A 17,574-nucleotide genomic window follows, 5' to 3' on the forward strand; every position below is an offset into this window, starting at 1 on the left:
ATAGGGATGGATGCTGTCGGGATAGGGATGGATCATGTCGGGATAGGGATGGATCCTGCCAGGGATGGATCCTGTAAAGGGAGGGGATGGAATCTGTGGGGATAGGGATGGATACTGTCAGGGATGGATCCTGTAAAGGAGAGGGATGGATCCTGTCGTGATAGGGATGGATACTGTAAAGGAGGGGGATGGATCCTGTTGGGATAGGAATGGAATCTGTCAGGGATGGATCCTGTAAAGGAGAGGGATGGATTCTATTGGGATAGGGATGGATTCTGTCGGGATAGGGACGGATACTGTAAAGGAGGGGGATGGATCCTGTAAAGGAGAGGGATGGGTCCTGTTGGGATAGGGATGGATCCTGCCAGGAATGGATCCTGTCGGGATAGGGATGGATCCTGCCAGGGATGGATCCTGTCGGGATAGGGATGGATTCTATCAGGATAGGAATGGATCCTGTTGGAATAGGGATGGATTCTATCAGGATAGGAATGGATCCTGTTGGAATAGGGATGGATTCTGTCGGGATAGGGATGGATCCTGTCGGGATAGGGATGGATCCTGCCAGGGATGGATCTTGTAAAGGAGAGGGATGGATTCTATCAGGATATGGATGGATCCTGTCGGGATAAGGTTGGATCCTATCATGGACTGATCTTTTGGGGTCTCCTAAGTGAACCCCCGGGAGGATGTGAAAGTTCCCGCGTTTTTCCTCCTTTCCCGCGTGCGGAGGCCGGCAGGGCTCGCCCTGGCCACGCCCCCTCCCTGCCCGCCCCCTCCTATTGGTCCATTCACCCCTTAATCTGCATAACCCCGCCTCCCCCTCCAGCGCCGCCCCGCCTCTTTCCTTATAAGGCCTGGCCCCGCCCCCTTCCCCCGCTGCCGTCAAGCGCGGCGGTGTCGCGCTCGGGCCCGCTCGGTGCCGTCATGGCGGAGCCGGTGTCGGCCGAGGCTGTGCTGAGGGAGCTGCAGGTGTTCGAGCTGGGCTGTGGGGACCGGGACGTGCCCGACAGGCGTGAGGAGAACGGGGGGGGAACGGGGGGGGAATGGGGGTTTGGGGGGGGGATTGAGGGGGGTAATGGGGGTGTTTGAGGGGGTAATGGGGGGTAAAGGTGCCACTGAGGTAATTGGGGGGGTAATGGGTGTTTGGGGATGTTATTGTGGTAATTGAGGGGGGTAATGGGGGTTTGGGGGTGTTATTGAGGTAAATGGGGGGGTAATGGGGGTTTGGGGGGGCAATTGAGGTGTTTGAGGGGGGTAATGGGGTTGTAAAGGTGCCACTGAGGTAATTCGGGAGGGTAATGGGGGTTTGGGGGTGGAATTGATGTAATTGGGGGGTTGGGGGTGTTATAATGGGGATTTGGGGGTGTTATTGAGGTGTTTGGGGAGGTAATGGGGGTGTAAAGGGGACATTGAGGTGTTTGGGGGGGTAATAGGGGTTTGGGGGTGTTACTGAGGTAATTGGGGGGGTAATGGGGGTTTAAAGGGGACATTGAGGTGTTTGGGGGGGTAATGGGGGTTTGGGGGTGTCATTGAGGTATTTGGGGTCGTAATGGGGGTTTAAAGGGGTCATTGAGGTAATTCGGGGTGTAATGGGGGTTTGGGGGGCAATTGAGGTGTTTGAGGGGGTAATGGGGGTTTGGGGGTGTTAGTGAGGTAATTGGGGGGGTAATGGGGGTTTAAATGGGTCACTGAGGTATTTGGGGGGGTAATGGGGGTTTGGGGGTGTCATGGAGGTGTTTGGGGGGAGTAATGTGGGTTTGGGGGTGCAATTCAGGTGTTTGTGGGGGGTAATGGGGGTTTAAAGGTGTTATTGAGCTGTTTGGGGGGGTAATGGGGGTTTACAGGTGCCATATGTGTAGAGGTTTAGTGGTGTTAATGAAGGTGTTGGAGGGCGTTTGGGTGTTGGGGGGGTTCTGGCTACACCCACAACACCTTTACCCCCCCCGCAGTGGTTGAGCTGTGCCTAAGCCACAGCCTGGACCCGGTGACCTTGGCCAACGAGCTCTTGGCCTTCGTCACCAGCAATGACCTGGGCACTGAGCTCTCCAGCGACAGCCTCAATGACTTCGAGCACGAGGTTGGGGGGTCCCCAACACCCCCATAACCCCCAGGGCAAGGGGGGGTCTGTGTGTGTGTAGGGGGGGGTGATGCTGATGCTCACCCCTCTCCTCCTCTTCCTCCTCCTCCAGGTCCTCATCAAGCGCAGCAACAGAGCCCCCCCAAAGAGGAACAACCGCTCCGGTGGTCTCCTTGACATCCACTCTCTCCAGGAGCTGTATCCCAATGGATGTGGGGGGGGGTTCCTATAAACAGGTTGTTAAGGTGTTCCCTGCTGTTGTTAGTGCTGGGTAAGGGGGGGAATGAAGAGCTTGGGGGGTGTTGTGGGTGTCCCCCCCCCCCAAACAACAGCTTTGGGTGCTCCTTAACCCGGTAGCCTTGAGGAGGAAGAGGAGGATGAGCTGCTGGATGCCTACAGCACCCCATCCAAGGTGTGCGCCAACACCTGCACCCCCAAACCTCCCATTTCCTGCCCCAAATCCCTGCCTCTAACACAACATTCCCAATTCTTTTCCCTATCAGAATTCCCAGAAACGCCCCAATTCCACCCCGGAGACACCGCGGCCCAAGCGGAGCCTCTCCTCCTACAGCCCCTACACACTCTTCTCCCCCAACAGCTTCTCCCCAAGGTACAACCCCTCCAAGGGACAGCGGTACCACGTTGGTGACACCGGGGGGGTGTTGTTGTCACCGTCACTCCGCTTGTTGTCCCCACAGCGTCACCCCCTCGCAGAAGTACAGCACGCGCAACAGTCGTGGTGAGGTGGTAGCCTCCTTTGGCTCCAGCCAAGCTCCATCCACCTGGACCAGTGGCCGCGGTTGTAGCCTGAGGTTGTTTGGTTGTCCGGAGGAAAACCTGACCAAACCCTACAAATACATGTTCCAAAAAGCCCTGGATGTGCGGGAAGGTGATGCCAGAAGCTTGGAATTGGGGTGGGATGCAGGGAGGTCACCCCCCCCCCCTTCACAACCGGGGTGTAGGGGTGTAGCCGACGCCTGTTGTCACCCCATAGTGTTGTTATGGAGGATCGAGGAGCTTGGCGATGCGCTCAAGAGCCACCATCACCTCGAGGGCTTTGCTTCAGTGTTGCTTCCTGCACAGGTGATCCCATTATCCTCACCATTCCAAAGGCATCCTTGGGTCCATCCCTACCATCCAAGGGTATGGATTGGGGTGAAACCAACCGGGTTTGGGGCTGTTGTTATCCCATAGGAACCAGTGACAGTGCTGGGGCAGATTGGCTGTGACTCCAATGGGAAGCTCAATGCCAAGTCTGTGGTGCTGGAAGGGGATCGGGAACATTCATCCGGTGGCCAAATCCCTCTGGATCTATCGGAACTAAGGGAATATTCCCTGTTCCCAGGCCAGGTGGGGACCCCCCCCCCCCCCCCAAAGCCTTCCTCACCCCACTCCTCCTCATCCCTGCTTGCTCCCATGCCCATAGGTGGTGGCACTGGAAGGGACCAACAGCACTGGGAAGATGATGCTGGTCTCCAGACTCTATGAGGTGACAACAGCATCCCCACAATGGGCCTGGTTTTGGGGTGAAAAAAGGGGATTTTGAGGCAATGGATGGTTTCTCCACAGGGGGTGCCTCTTCCTTTCCATACACCAGCAGAGCCCACCTCAGGTGAACCCAAAACCCCCCTTTTTACCCCAAAAAATGCTCTTTTTTCCCCCAAAATCCCACTTTTTTCCCCCAAATGGTCCCATTTTATCCCTTCAAGCCCCATTTCCGTCCTTCAAACCCCTTCTTGTGTCCCTTAAATCTCCTCTTTTGTCCCTCCAGACCCTTGGTTTTGCCCCCAAACCCCATTTTATCCCTTTCTGTCCTTCAAACTTTGCCCCCCCCCCCACTCCCTGTATTTTACCCCCCCCTCAAGACCGTAAAACACCTTTTTTTGCCCCTTAAATGCTCCTTTTAGCCCTCTTTCTATCATATCCCTCACTTCCTTTTTTTACCCCCTAGGCCCCAAAACACCCTTTTCGTCCCCAAAACACTTTCTTGTCCCCAAAACACCCCTTTTCATCCCCAAAACACCTTTTTGTCCCCCAAAACACCCCTTTTCATCCCCAAAACACCCTTTATTATCTCTCAAACACCCCTTTTTGTCCCCAAAACACCTTTTTGTCCCCAAAAGACCCCTTTTCATCCCCCAAAACACCCTTTATTATCTCTCAAACACCCCTTTTTATCCCCAAAACACCTTTTTGTCCCCCAAAACACCTTTTTGTACCCAAAAGACCCCTTTTCATTCCCCAAAACACCTCTTTTCATCCCCAAAACACCTTTTTGTCCCTTAAAACACCTTTTTGTCCCCAAAACACCCCTTTTCATCCCTAAAACACCTAATTTCATCCCCAAAACACCCTTTATTATCTCTCAAACACCCTTTTTCATTCCCCAAAACACCCCTTTTCATCCCCCAAAACACCCTTTATTATATCTCAAACACCCCTTTTTGTCCCCAAAACACCTTTTTGTCCCCAAAACACCCCTTTTCATCCCCCAAAACACTTGTATCTCTCAAACACCCCTTTTCATGCCCAAAACACCCCTTTTCATCCCCCAAAACACCTCTTTTCATCCCCAAAACACCCTTTATTATCTCTCAAACACCCCTTTTCATCCCCAGAACACCCCTTTTCATCCCCAAAACACCCATTTTTCCCTCTCCAACACCCCCTTTTTGCCCCCTAACCCCCTTTTCCCCCCCCCAGAGCCGTGCATGGTGCTGGTTGCCTGTGGTCCCTACACCCCATCCGACAGCATCACCTATGAGCCACTCAGTGACCTCGTCACCGTCATCAACCACCAGCGCCCTGATGTCTGCATCCTGGTGAGCCCCACAGCTCCCGGCCTCGGGAATGTGGTACCCGAGCATCAGAGCCAACCCAGGCAGACAGGGAGGGAGGAGGTGTCCTTGGTGGGACCCAAAACACACAAGTTTCACCCTAAAGTGGCCAAAAAAACACGTTTTTCACCCTAAAGTGGCCAAAAAACCCAGACTTTTCACCCTAAAATGACCAAAACCCCTGTTTTTCACCCTAAAGTGACCAAAAACCCCCCAGTTTTCACCATAAAGTGACCAGACCACCTGGTTATATCCTAAAGTGCCCAAAAACCCAGAGTCTTCACTCTAAAGTGACCAAAACCTCAGAGTTTTCACCCTAAAGTGACCAAACTACTCCAATTTTCACCCTGAAGTGATCAAAACCCTCATTTTTCACCCTAAAATGACAAAATTCCCCCAGTTTTCAACCTAAAGTGACCAAAAAAATCCCCATTTTCCCCCTAAAGTGACCAAAACCCCCCCACTTTTCACCGTAAAGTGACCAAAATCCCCATTTTTCAACCTGAAGTGTTGAAACCCCCCCAGTTTTCACCATAAAGTGACCAAAATCCCTCAGATTTCACCGTAAAGTGATAAAACTACCTGGTTGTCACCCTAAAGTGACCAAAACCCCCAGTTTTCACCCCAAAGTGACCAAACTACTCCAATTTTCACCCTGAAGTGACCAAAACCCCTGTTTTTCACCCTAAAGTGACAAAACTACTCCAATTTTCACCCTAAAGTGACCAAACCCCCCATTTTTTACCCTAAAATGACAAAATTCCCCCAGTTTTCAATCTAAAGTGACCAAACTCCCCCAATTTTCACCATAAAGTGACCAAACTACCCCAGTTTTCATCCTCAAGTGACCAAAACCCCTGTTTTTTCCCCCTAAATGACCAGAAAACCTGGTTTTCACCCTCAAATGACCGATCCCCCTGTTGTTAAGAGCAAATTTGGCTCCTTGGGCACCCCATGACCCAAAGCTTGAGTTCCTGCTTGGCAAAACCCTGTTTCTTTCATCCATCTTCCCATCCAGGCTCAGTTTTCCTGGAATCCCAAAGGATTCCAGGCTAAAAGTGGAGTTGAAATCCCAAATCCCCCCTTGGGGTCCCCCTGGTTGGGATTTCCCTCATTTTTCCCTATTTCTTTACAGTTTGGGCCATTCCTGGATGCTAAACACGAGCAAGTGGAGGTGAGGGAGGATTTGGGGGCTCCCATTGGCTACACCCCAAAAGACAATGGGATTGGGCAAATCCCATTGTTCTCCCCCCCATTCCCAGAACTGCCAACTCTTGGGATCCTTCCCTGATGTCTTCAAGCTCTGCCTGAAGATGCTCATTGAAGGGACGAGAAGGTAAAGGGTTTCCTATGGGATCTGGGGGCAAATCCAAAGGGAATAGGACTGGGAATGCCTGGTGATAGTGTTGGCCCTGAGGGGACAGCAGGGATGAGGAGCAAGGAGGCAGCAGTGTGGTCTGATGGTGGGGGACACCCCAAAACACCCCCAAATGTCCCATCCTGCTCCAGAATATGTCACCCCCAAAATTCCTCATTAGGCCCCAAAAAACACCTCCTGGCATCCCTAAAAACACCCAAATTCACCTCTTTGTGCCCCAAAAACACCTCTTCATGGTCCAAAATGCCTCCTGTCACCTCCAAAAACACCCAAACCCACCTCTTGTCACCCCTAGAAACACCTCTTAATGCCCCAACACCTCCTGTCACACCCAAAACACCCAAACCCACCTCTTTATGCCCCAAAACCACCTCTTGTCACCCCTAAAAACACCTCATTGTGCCCCTAAAAACCTCCTGTCACCCCCAAAACACCCAAACCCACCTTTTTATGCCCCAAACCCAACTCTTCTCACCCCTAAAAACACCTCATTGTGCCCCTAAAGGACCCAAATCCATCTCATTGACCCAAAACCAACTCTTGTCACCCCCAAAACACCACATTGTGCTCCAAAATGCCTCCTGTCACCCTCAAAACACCCAAACCCACCTCTTTATGCCTCAAAACACCTCCTGTCACCCTCAAAACACCCAAATCCACCTCTTTATGCCCCAAAACACCTCCTGTCACCCTCAAAACACCCAAATCCACCTCTTTATGCCTCAAAAACACCTCCTGTCACCCTCAAAACACCCAAACCCACCTCTTTCTGCCCCAAACCACCTCCTGTCACCCCCAAACCACCTCTTGTCACCCCTCAGAACATCCCAACCCACCTCTCTATGCCCCCAACCTACCTCCCTATGCCCCCAACCCACCTCCCTATGCCCCCAACCCCTCTTCCCCCATCCCCCGAGCATGTTTTGGGTGGATTTGACCCAATTTTGGGTCTTTTCCACAGCCAGAATTCCCTTGAGGGGGTTGTTTTTGAGGCTGTTTCCATGTTTTTGAGGAATTGCCTGTTCTCATCCCTGGTTTTCCAACAGTGCCGGCTCCCAACTGGTGTTTGTACCATCAACACGTGACGTTCACCATGACTACATCTACCCACAGCCCCCATTCCACTATCCAGATCTTCCCAAGGAGGACAAGCAGGTATCACCCCCCCAGCTCCCCCATTCCCATGCTTCTTATCCCAAATCCCAATGGTTTTCCATCAAATCCTTGCAATCCCACTGAGTTTTGGGGTGAAATCCCTCTTTTCTTGGAGTTTCCCACTCTTGGGCAGTGATTTCTTGCTGCCCTTTGGGATTAACATCCTGATTTCCTCAGGGAGAAGGGATCTGGGAATGGAAAGCTGGCAAATAGGGAATACTGCAGGAAACCTGCCTGTTTTGGGTTGAAATTCCTGGATTTAAGTCCTTTTATGCCAAGGGAACAGCTTGGGAATCCAGCCCTGCAGCTGGATGGGTTTGGGGTGTATTTTGGGTGGTTTTAGGGGGTTTTGGGATAACTTTGGGATGGTTTAGGACTGGTTTAAGAATGTTTAAGGAAGACTCGAGCATCATGGCCGCGTTTTAGGGCTGTTCTGGGATGCATTTGGAATGGTTTGGGATCAGTTGAAGGAAAGCTCAGACTGATTGGGGTGGGGTTGGGCATTTTGGGGCAGTTTAGGAGGGGGTTTGGGGTGTTTTAGGGCAGGTTTGGGGCAATTTAGGCTGGGTTTGGGGTGGTTTAGGGCTGGGTTAGAGCATTTCATGGAAGCTCAGCATGAGTGTGGTGCTTTAGAATGGGTTTGGGGTGCTTTAGGACTGGTTTGGGTGGTTTAGGGCAGGTTTGGGTGGTTTAGGGCTGGCTTAGGGTGGTTTAGGACTGGTTTAAGGCAGGTTTGGATGGTTTAGGGCTAGTTTAGGATTGGTTTAGGTCATGTTTGGGTGGTTTAGGGCTGGCTTAGGGTGGTTTAGGACTGGTTTAAGGCAGGTTTGGGTGCTTTAGGACTGGTTTAGGGCAGGTTTGGGTGCTTTAGGACTGGTTTAGGGCAGGTTTGGATGTTTTAGAACTGGTTTAGGACTGGTTTAGGGCAGGTTTGGGTGCTTTAGAACTGGTTTAGGACCGGTTTAGCGCAGGTTTGTCTGGGTTCAACCGCATCCCCCCCTCTCCACAGCGCGTGCACTTCGTATCAGACCCCTGCACCCTGGAGGTGAACGGTGTTGTGCTGGGCCTCACCTCCACCGACCTGCTCTTCCACATGGGAGCCGAGGAGGTCAGGTGGGTACCAGTCAGAATCCAGGATTTGGGAATCTCCTGCTGATGGGATGGATCCAGCCCCAGATCCACAGGATCCCAGAGCATTCCCACTGTGTGCCCAGCACAACAGCTCCTGGTTGTGAATGGCCTCGAGTCTCATTCCTCACTGTATTCTTTGGCCTTTCCCACCTTTTCCTCAATGGATTTCCAGCTCCTCCGGGATCTCGGACAGGTTCACGCGGATCCTGAAGCACATCCTGACACAGAGGAGGTGAGGCCTTGATACGACCACTCAGACCCCTAAAAGGGCTTTTTTGGGCCCAAAAGAGGGGTTTCCTGTGTCATTGCCCCCATCTTCCCCTCAGAAGTCTCTTTTTGACCCTAAAACATTACTTTTTGGGGGTTTTATTCCCCATTAACAACCGGATTCCAAAGGTTTCACCCTAAATCCTCCAGCATGGGGTATGTCAACCGGCCCCAGCTGCCCTCAGGGACAGCCAAAAGAACCACAAACAACTCTTCCCCCCCAGACTCCCCCATTGGTGTGTGCCAGGCCTGTTGCTACAGGCGGAGGCGGTTGTTCCTGATGGTGGTAACCTCTTCCCCCCCTCCATTGGTAGTTACTACCCATTGTACCCCCCCTCGGAGGAGATGAACATTGACTATGAGAGTTTCTACAGCTACGCGTCGCTACCGGTCACCCCGGATGTCCTTGTCACCCCCTCGGAGCTGCGGTACTTCATTAAGGTCAGGCGGAGCAGGAACACCCCACTCAAGTACCCCCAAACCCAGCAGGCTTGGGCAGAACCCAAGCTACAGCCGGAACAAAGCACAGGCTGAGGCATGTGCTGACTGTAAGCTGATGGATCACAGTTGTCAGCTGGACCTGGTGGCTGTTGCATCCGGATAGGCTATAACCAATAGGTCACAGCCGTCAGCATCTGGATGGGCTGTAGCTGGTGGGTCCTGGCTGTCAGCACCCAATCGGCTGTAACTGGGTTGCTGTTGGATGGGCTGTCGCTGGTAAGTCACAGCCCTTAGCATCCAGGCCGACTGTAGCCAGTGGGTTGTGGCCATCAGCACCCAGTCAGCTGTAGCCAGGTGGCTGTTGGCATCCAGATGGGCTGTAGCTGGGTGGCTGTCAGCTTGACTGTAGCCAATGGGTTGTAGCCATCAGCACCCAGATTGGCTGTAGCCAGATGGTTGTTGGCATTGGATCAGCTGTAGTCACAGCCCTCAGCACCCATCTTTGGTATTCCTACAGGAAGTGCTGGGCTGTGTCTGCATCAACCCCGGGCGGCTGACAAAGGGGACGGTCGGGGGTACCTATGGCTGCCTGTACCTACAGCGGGACAACACCGGGGGCGAGCGCAAGAGCCCCTGTGTTGCTGCTCAGGTTGTGAAGATCTAAGTGACGGGATGGAGTTCCTTAATCCGACCACCTACAACCTGACTGCTACACCGGGACTGGTCAAACACACCTGGAACCGTGCTCAGCAACACCCCAACCACTCCCATTGTGCGGAGCCCACCCTCCTCCCACAACACACGGACACAGCCAGGGCTCTGCTCCGCCTGTTCATCCCTAAGGGATCAATGAACCCTCAGCCCAGCGGCTGTTGGGGCTTGTGGGGCTGTTCCTGGGCTGGTTACGTTGTCCCACTCCTCCGACTGACAGAGATGCTCCAGCTGCCTTTCCCCATGGAAAAGGGCATGGAAAAGAGGCTGGAATCTTCCTCCGTCCTGGATTCACCCTTTGGGTGATGTTTGTGTTGAGCTTCCTTATTATGGGATGTGGAGTGTCATCGGTTGGAAAACAACCCACCGGCCCCAGGGAATGACACCGGGAATATCCCTGTGCTTGAAGCAGTTTTCCTTCCTTTTCCTCTCCCATTCCTGATGAGGAAGCTGAAAGTGAACTCAAATCTCCCAAGTGTTCTCCTGACATTCCTTAAACTCCAATCCCAGGGTGGGAAAAGGCTTTTTTGGCTGGAATAAAGCTAAATCCAATGGGATGAAAGGGTGTTTTGTAACTGTCTCTGCCGCAGGGTGATTCCAGGCGTCGGGAAGCTGGAAAACAGCCTCATCAGGTGTCTCCATTATCCACGTGATCACCCTCATTCCAAGCCTCATTCCAGGCTCCCTCTGGAAGTGATGTCTCAGTTTTCCAATCCCATTAGGATGGATTTAAGGGGGGAAATGAGGGAAAATGGGATCTGGGGAGGGGGATTCCCATATGGTTTCACTGCAGAACTATGGGATGTGCCAGAAAATCCCTGTTTTCCTCCCCACATCCCAGTGTAGAGCAACGGGATCATCGCCATTCCTTCAACACTCACAATTCCAAGTTTTTTCCCAGTTTGGTCACTTTTCACCCCAAATTCCACACTTTTTCCCAAAAAGCTGCTTTATTCCCAAGTTTTAGCCCATTTTCCAGCCTTCCCCCCCCTTAGTTCCTATCCCTGCCTCAGTTTCCCCCATAAACCCACCGGATTCGGTTCCAACAGGAGCAGCATCGGGAATTCCAATCCATCCTCATAGGAACAGCCGGAATCTTGTTTCCCTCTTAATGATCCTTAAGGATGAGGCTCATTTGGGATTTAAATGAGCGTCAGCTCCAGCATTCCCAGTTGGTCATTTGTGTTGGGGGGGGGGGGGGAAGAGCCGCTCTGCTCCATAGGGAATTCCCTCTGGATCCAACAGGGATTTTCCCCCCTTTCTATCCCTTTCCATAGGGATCTCGTCCGTATCCAAGCGCTTCATCGCCGCGTATTCCAGCGGCTGGGAAATGGAAGGATAACAGGGATAACCGGAGCCGACATTCCATGTTTTGGGAATGAGCAAGGAGCAGGAAGGAAAAGCGGAGGCCCCGGGGTGGGGCATTGGGGCTGCGCATCGGAGCGGAACGGCCGCAACAGGGAAGCTCCGGGGGTGAGATCCCAACCCCCATTCCCTATGGAATGTGGGGAAGGGGATGGGGACATGGAACAGTTGGGAATGGTGGGGGGGGGGGGGGGGGGGGTGGGTGGGATTGGGCTATTCCCAGCTTCCAAAGCCGGGCCCAGCATTGGGATGCTGAGGATGGAGGGGGGGGGGATGTTTTCCATGATTCGGGAATGGTTTTGTGTCGCTGTCGCATCCCGGATCCCAGTTCCAAAGGGGGAATGGGGGGGGGGGGGAATCCCTCCTTATCCCATTGGAACAGCCTGGATCCCATCCCCCCAACCCCCCCCCCCCCCCCCGCAGCCACCAGCTGCTCCCGGATCAGATTAACCCTAAAATAGGATCCCCGGAATAGCCGAGGCCGGATCCTGATCCCGGCTCCATCCAGGGAAGCTTTTCCTTGGATTCATGGATGCTGAGCATGGAAATCCAGGGCTCAAGGCGCTATTCCAGGCAATGGGAAGGGACCCGTGCCCTGATCCCACCCGGATTCCGGCACCGCCCTCGTTTCCCGGGAATTCCCGACGTGCGGGTGGGGCTCGGGGCTGTTTTCCCGGGAATTCTGTTGTTTTCCCGGGAATTCAGTTGTTTTCCCGGGAATTAAGTGATTTTCCCGGGAATTCTGTTGTTTTTCCCGGGAATTCAGTGGTTTTCCCGGGATTTAAGTGGCTTTTGGGGTCATTTTCCCCCTTTCCCGTCTTCCTTTGGTCACCGAGGGGGGAAACTGAGGCACGATCCCGGCATTCCCTCATCCCAACCTTTTCCTCCTTGGCAAAGATCCCGGATCTTGGCGTGTTCCTGATCCTGGAGGATCCAATCCCGACTTTGTCTGCACCAGTTCATCCCAGTCCGGTGCCAGCTGCTCCAGGTAGGACAGGGACAGCACTGGGATCCCATTGGCATTCCCTGGGGTTGGAACTGGTTCCAGCATTCCAACTGGAATGACTCTGGATCAGTCCCCCCCCCACCTGCATCCACAAAGGGCTTTTCCCAGTGCTCCGGAATATCCATCATCCCCATCCCAAGGCCCTTTTCCATGGGAAAGGGGGGGGGTGTTTTCACTTCCAATGGGAATATCCCTTTTTCCAGGGGGATTCAAGAGCAAAACCTCTTCCCAGGGGCAACTTTTCCTCAAGCAGGCCCAAAAAGCAGGAAAAATGGAAGGAATTGGGTTTGATTCCCACTTGGTTTTCCCAGTTTCAGGCAGAAATGGCTGGAATGGAATGGGAAGGGAATAAACTTCCATGTTCTACAGCTGGAATTATTGGAATTGGGTGGAAAAACAACCTGGATTTCCCCATAGTGAAGGCCAAATAGCTGGAAATGGGGGGGAAAAAGCTGGAATTTGGTTGGGAAGCAGAGTTTAAAAGGCCAAAAATTCCTGGGAAAAGGACTCAAATGGCACCTGCTGATGGTGGAAGTGATGGGAATGGGTGGGAAAGATTGGGATTTTATTCCATAAGGAAGGAAAAAAGGCAAATGGGGGTTGGGGGGTGGATATCCCATTGGAATGGTCCAGGATCCGGTGTTTTGAGCCCATTTCTTCCTATGGAGCAGCCAAGGATGGGGCATGGATGGAGTTGGAATCCATGGATCTCCTCCGGAGGCAATTCCCACTTATCCCATGTGAAAATGTCATTCCCACCTTTCTCTCTTCACCCACCCCCTCTGTTTCTTGGGATTCATTGAGATTCCTGAAAATCCAATGGGATTCATCCCAGCACATGGAATGCTGTGGGATAAAGCCTTGAATCCCTAGGGATGCATCCAGCGGGGCCATCTAACCCTTTTCCACCCCATTTTCCACCTGGGAAGTGGGAACATTCCCATGTTCCCAATGGATCCACTTGGTTGTCAGCACTGGGAGATGCTGGGAAAAGGGATTTTCCAGTCCAAACTGGGCTATTCCCAAGGTCTTTGGGGCCTTTTCCAAGGTGGTTTTTGGTGGGATGAGGGACACTTCCCCCATTCCCAGACATTCCCAGACATTCCCAGCTCCTTCCCAGCCCAATGGGGCTCTGCTGGAGCCCAGACTGGGAAAAGGAGGAAGAAACTGGGATGAGGGAGAGCAATTCCAGGGCAATGTCACTTCCCAATCCCCATCCCCATCAGCATCATCCCAAATCCTGGAATCCTAAACCAAGTGACTCAATGGGATTCCTCCTACAAATCCCCTTGTTTTGGGGTGGGTTTTAGGGATTTTGGTGCTTTCCCATAGTTTTCCATGCTCCCCCATCACCTTGGGGTACTTGGAGCCACACACGCAGCATTCCCAAAGCAGATTCCCAATGTCTCCCCCTTCAGGGCCCCACCTCCCGGTGTCCATGGATGTCCATGTTAATCCATCCGGGATTAACACCATTGGATTCCGGAGCCACATTCCCGATGCTGCTGCTTCCTTTGGATCCCATTAAGGGGATTCCCACTTCTCCAGCTCCATTCCCTCTCATCCCAGTGGGATACTGGGAGCAGCTCCGGCTGTTGCATAGGTCTCTGCTTGGGATGGGAATGGGAATGGTTTCCTTAATGCCAACAGGGAATTGTGTGGGGGGGGGTTGGAAAGAGGGAATGAAGGGATCAGCACCACCAGGATGATCCCGATTCCCAGTGGTTCAAAGGGAATATGGGATTTTCCCATCCCTTTGGGTCACTTGGAAGGATGGATTCCAGGCTGGAAGCTTGGGATGAGCTGGCAGCGCTTCCAGCAGCATTCCAAACAGCTTCCCAAACATTCCAGACCCGTTTCCATCCCTTTTCCCATCCCATGGGCATGGATCCGAGTTGGATCCATCATTGTTATCCCAAAAAACAATGATCCCCCTTTTTCCCCCCTCATTCCTCCCCATAGCTGCAGAATGAGCCTGGAATTGGGCTGGGAATTGCCAAGAATTGTGGGAATATGACTAAAAGAAGGGAAAAATTCCAACTTCCTTCCCCCTCCCCCCTCCATCCCGATGGATTTGTGCTCATTGCTGGCTGGGGTTGGATGCTGCGTGGCCAAGAGGAGCAATCCCAGTATCCAAACCTCCTCCAGGCTGAAGTTGGGAATACCACATCCCAAACCTCCTTCTCCCCCCCCATTCCCCATCAACCCATTGGGATTTCCACCTCCGGAAGCTGTTTTCCCACTGGAAGCAATTCCCAGATCCCATTCCCAGGGTGGTTTCCTTATCCATAACCTTAAAACCATGGAATACCTGGAATGAGTTTCCCATCCCATACATTGGAATCCGCTGAGTTCCCTTCTCTTTCCCATTGTTTCCCGCAGGGAAAGCACCGGGATTCATCGGGAATCCTCTGGGATGTCCACCAAGGCTCCCATCTACCTCAAGAGAGGAAGCAGGAAGGGAAAGAAGGAAAAGCTTCGGGATATCCTGTCCTCGGATATGATCAGCCCCCCATTGGGTGACTTCCGGCACACCATCCACATCGGCACAGCCGGACAAGGGGATACCTTTGGAGACATCTCCTTCCTCCAAGGCAAATTCCATCTCCTGCCCCATTCCCAACCCACCTTCTCCAGGACATCCACCATATCCGGGCATGGAACACCGGGAATTCCATCCCCGCTGCTGAAGAACGCCATCTCCTTGCCCACCATTGGTGGTCCTCAAGCCATCACGCTCCCAGTGGCACCAGCGCCTCCCAAACCACCCCGGCTCCATCTGGATGAGGTTGGGAAGAGGGATGAGGAGATGGGATCCATCCCAACCAATGGCTTTGGGGCTCGGGATGAATCCGGGTCCACGGAGCCTTTCCTATCCCATGCGGGATCGCTCCTGTCTCTCCATGTGGATTTGGGACCGTCCATCCTGGAGGATGTGCTGCAGGTGATGGAGAAGCACCAGGAATTGGGATGTGGATCCCAAGCGGATTCAGGCCTGCAGGAGAGCTTGACGTGAAGGATCCATAGGGATAGACATTGGGCAATGGTTGGGGGAGGTGGTTCCTCAACTGATCCCTATGGATTCTCCACCTCCGGAGCATGGATATGGTGCTGTTGGTGGGGGGGGTGTTGGGAATGGGTCGTGCTCCATGCTTGGAACTTGGTGGCAATGCTGGAATATCACCCGAATCCCAACGTTTCCTTGGCAAATGTGGCTTCACTGAAGTGAAAATCCCTCTTGGGATGGATTCTGGGATGAAATCCATGCTTGGAATTTTGGGATGGAATTGGAAAGCGGAAGGAATCCCAAGCAAGGAGTGAGCACCAGGCCCCATTCCCATGCTGGGGAATGGGATCCATCCTCACCAGCACCTTCATCCTCATGGGATGGAGGGATGAGAGGCTTCGGAATTCCGAGCTCTGCTGCTTTATGGGATAATCCGCATGGAACTGCTGTCATGGAGCAAGTGTGGCCTCATCTCCGGGACTCCACCATTAAACTCCCATCATTTTCCAGCCTTTCTGGGAATTTTGGGTGGCAACATCCCAAAACCTGGAATTCCACCTGGGTTCCCACCTTCCTTTAAGCCGGATCTGGGCACTGGGTTGAGCTCCAGCTTTGCTTGAGGCTCTTCCAGCTCTGTTCTCACCCAGTCCAAGCTCCAATGGGATATCCAGCGCCATTCCCAAATCCCCTCTAATAGGTTTGCCAACCAATTTTAAGGGAAAAAACCCTGGAATTGGATCATTTTGGGTGGTTTTCCAAGTGTTTTATAGGAATTATGGTATTCCAATGTCTTCGTGTGGTTGGATAACACCAAACCCCATGGATTTCACCCTAGACTGAGCTGGGGATGGGGATTTTGGCCCAACTTCCTCATGATTCCCTACCTGGATTGGGAATTCCGAGATAATCCCATGCAGGTAACAGCCCCAAATCCCCTTTTTCACCCCAGGTTTGCTCCAAGAAGCTGGAATTGGGGCATGGATTTGGCACTTCCCTGCTCTATTTGGTATCAAGTGATATCAGATTATCCCAATCCCAGTTTTCCCCCATTTTTCCAGGTGGAATTCTTCATTTGAGCAACACAAAATTCCATTCCTGGAATGAATCTTTATTAGCAATAAAATCCCTGTGGATTCTCCCTTTCCTTAACCCTTTAATTCCTGTTATTCCTGTTATTCCATTGCTGTTATCCTATTGTGGTTCCGGGAATGGGATTGGGAACGCTGTGGCTCAGGCCATGGGGGACTCATTCATTGGGAGGGGGACAATGGGAGTGAATGGGAGTACTGGGGGGTGTTGGGATGCCAGGACACTGGGAGCAATGGGAATACTGGGAGCACTTGGATAACACGGATGAAGTGACCCCCAACTTCCCAGCAAACAGGGAAAAATGGGAAGTGAGCAGGAAAACCTCACCCGGAAGCTGTTCCCAGGGCTGCATCCCATGGGATGAGGTTTGGGATCTCAGGGTAATTCCAGCTGGATGGGAAAGCAAAAGAGCCCCAAAACCTTCGGGTTTCCATGTGGGTTTCTAGGGATAAGGCAGGTTTTCCATGGGGAATCCCTATGGGAAGGGGTTGGAGACATTTGACATCGAGGACCCCCCCTGAGCCTTCCTCCATCCCTCATCCCATCCTCATCCTCTTCCCAGCATCCTTCATCCTCACCCCTCCCCCTCCCCATCCCCCCCATTCCCTATGGACTTTTCCCTTTCCCCCTTAATTCCCCGTGACCCCTCCCCCTATTTCCCGCCACCTCCCCCCCATTTCCCGCCACCCCCCCCCAATTCCCGCCACCCCTCCCTATAGATTAACCCCTTTCCCCCTTAATTTCCCCCCACGCCCCCCCCATTTCCCGCCACCCCCTCCTATTTCCCGTCACCCCCCCCATTTCCCGCCACGCCCCCCATTTCCCGCCACCCCTCCCCCTATTTCCCGCCAAGCCCCCCCATTTCCCACCACCTCTCCCTATGGATTTTCCCCTTTCCCCCTTAATTTCCCGCCACTCCCCCATTTCCCGCCACCCTTCCCCCTATTTCCCCCTACCTCCCCCCCATTTCCCGCCACCCCCCCTCATTACCCGCCACCCCCTATTTCCCGCCACGCCCCCCCCATTTCCCGCCAACCCCCATTTCCCGCCACGCCCCCCCATTTCCCGCCATCCCCCTCCGCCTTCCCGCCATCCCCCCCGGCGCGC

At 53.1% G+C, this 17,574-nt stretch overlaps 2 protein-coding genes across 2 annotated transcripts; both read left to right on the forward strand.

Annotated features, from left to right (window-relative positions):
- The first annotated feature begins 867 nt into the window (after positions 1-867).
- On the forward strand, positions 868-11,181 carry POLA2 (DNA polymerase alpha 2, accessory subunit). The gene is made up of 18 exons (XM_034071783.1): positions 868-1,015; positions 1,953-2,080; positions 2,193-2,278; positions 2,438-2,492; positions 2,584-2,690; positions 2,779-2,969; positions 3,075-3,163; positions 3,275-3,430; positions 3,507-3,569; positions 3,650-3,692; positions 4,784-4,902; positions 6,053-6,091; positions 6,180-6,253; positions 7,342-7,450; positions 8,460-8,563; positions 8,754-8,813; positions 9,163-9,289; positions 9,807-11,181. Exons 1-18 carry the CDS (start codon positions 928-930, stop codon positions 9,951-9,953), a joined length of 1,785 nt encoding a protein of 594 aa, XP_033927674.1. The 5' UTR covers positions 868-927; the 3' UTR covers positions 9,954-11,181.
- CDC42EP2 (CDC42 effector protein 2) lies at positions 11,181-16,535 on the forward strand. Its single transcript, XM_034071784.1, has 3 exons — positions 11,181-11,473; positions 12,263-12,353; positions 14,754-16,535. Exon 3 carries the CDS (start codon positions 14,788-14,790, stop codon positions 15,385-15,387), a length of 600 nt encoding a protein of 199 aa, XP_033927675.1. The 5' UTR covers positions 11,181-11,473; positions 12,263-12,353; positions 14,754-14,787; the 3' UTR covers positions 15,388-16,535.
- Positions 16,536-17,574: the final 1,039 nt, after the last annotated feature.

Source organism: Melopsittacus undulatus, chromosome 22, assembly GCF_012275295.1.
Source record: "Melopsittacus undulatus isolate bMelUnd1 chromosome 22, bMelUnd1.mat.Z, whole genome shotgun sequence".
Lineage (NCBI taxonomy): Eukaryota > Metazoa > Chordata > Aves > Psittaciformes > Psittaculidae > Melopsittacus > Melopsittacus undulatus.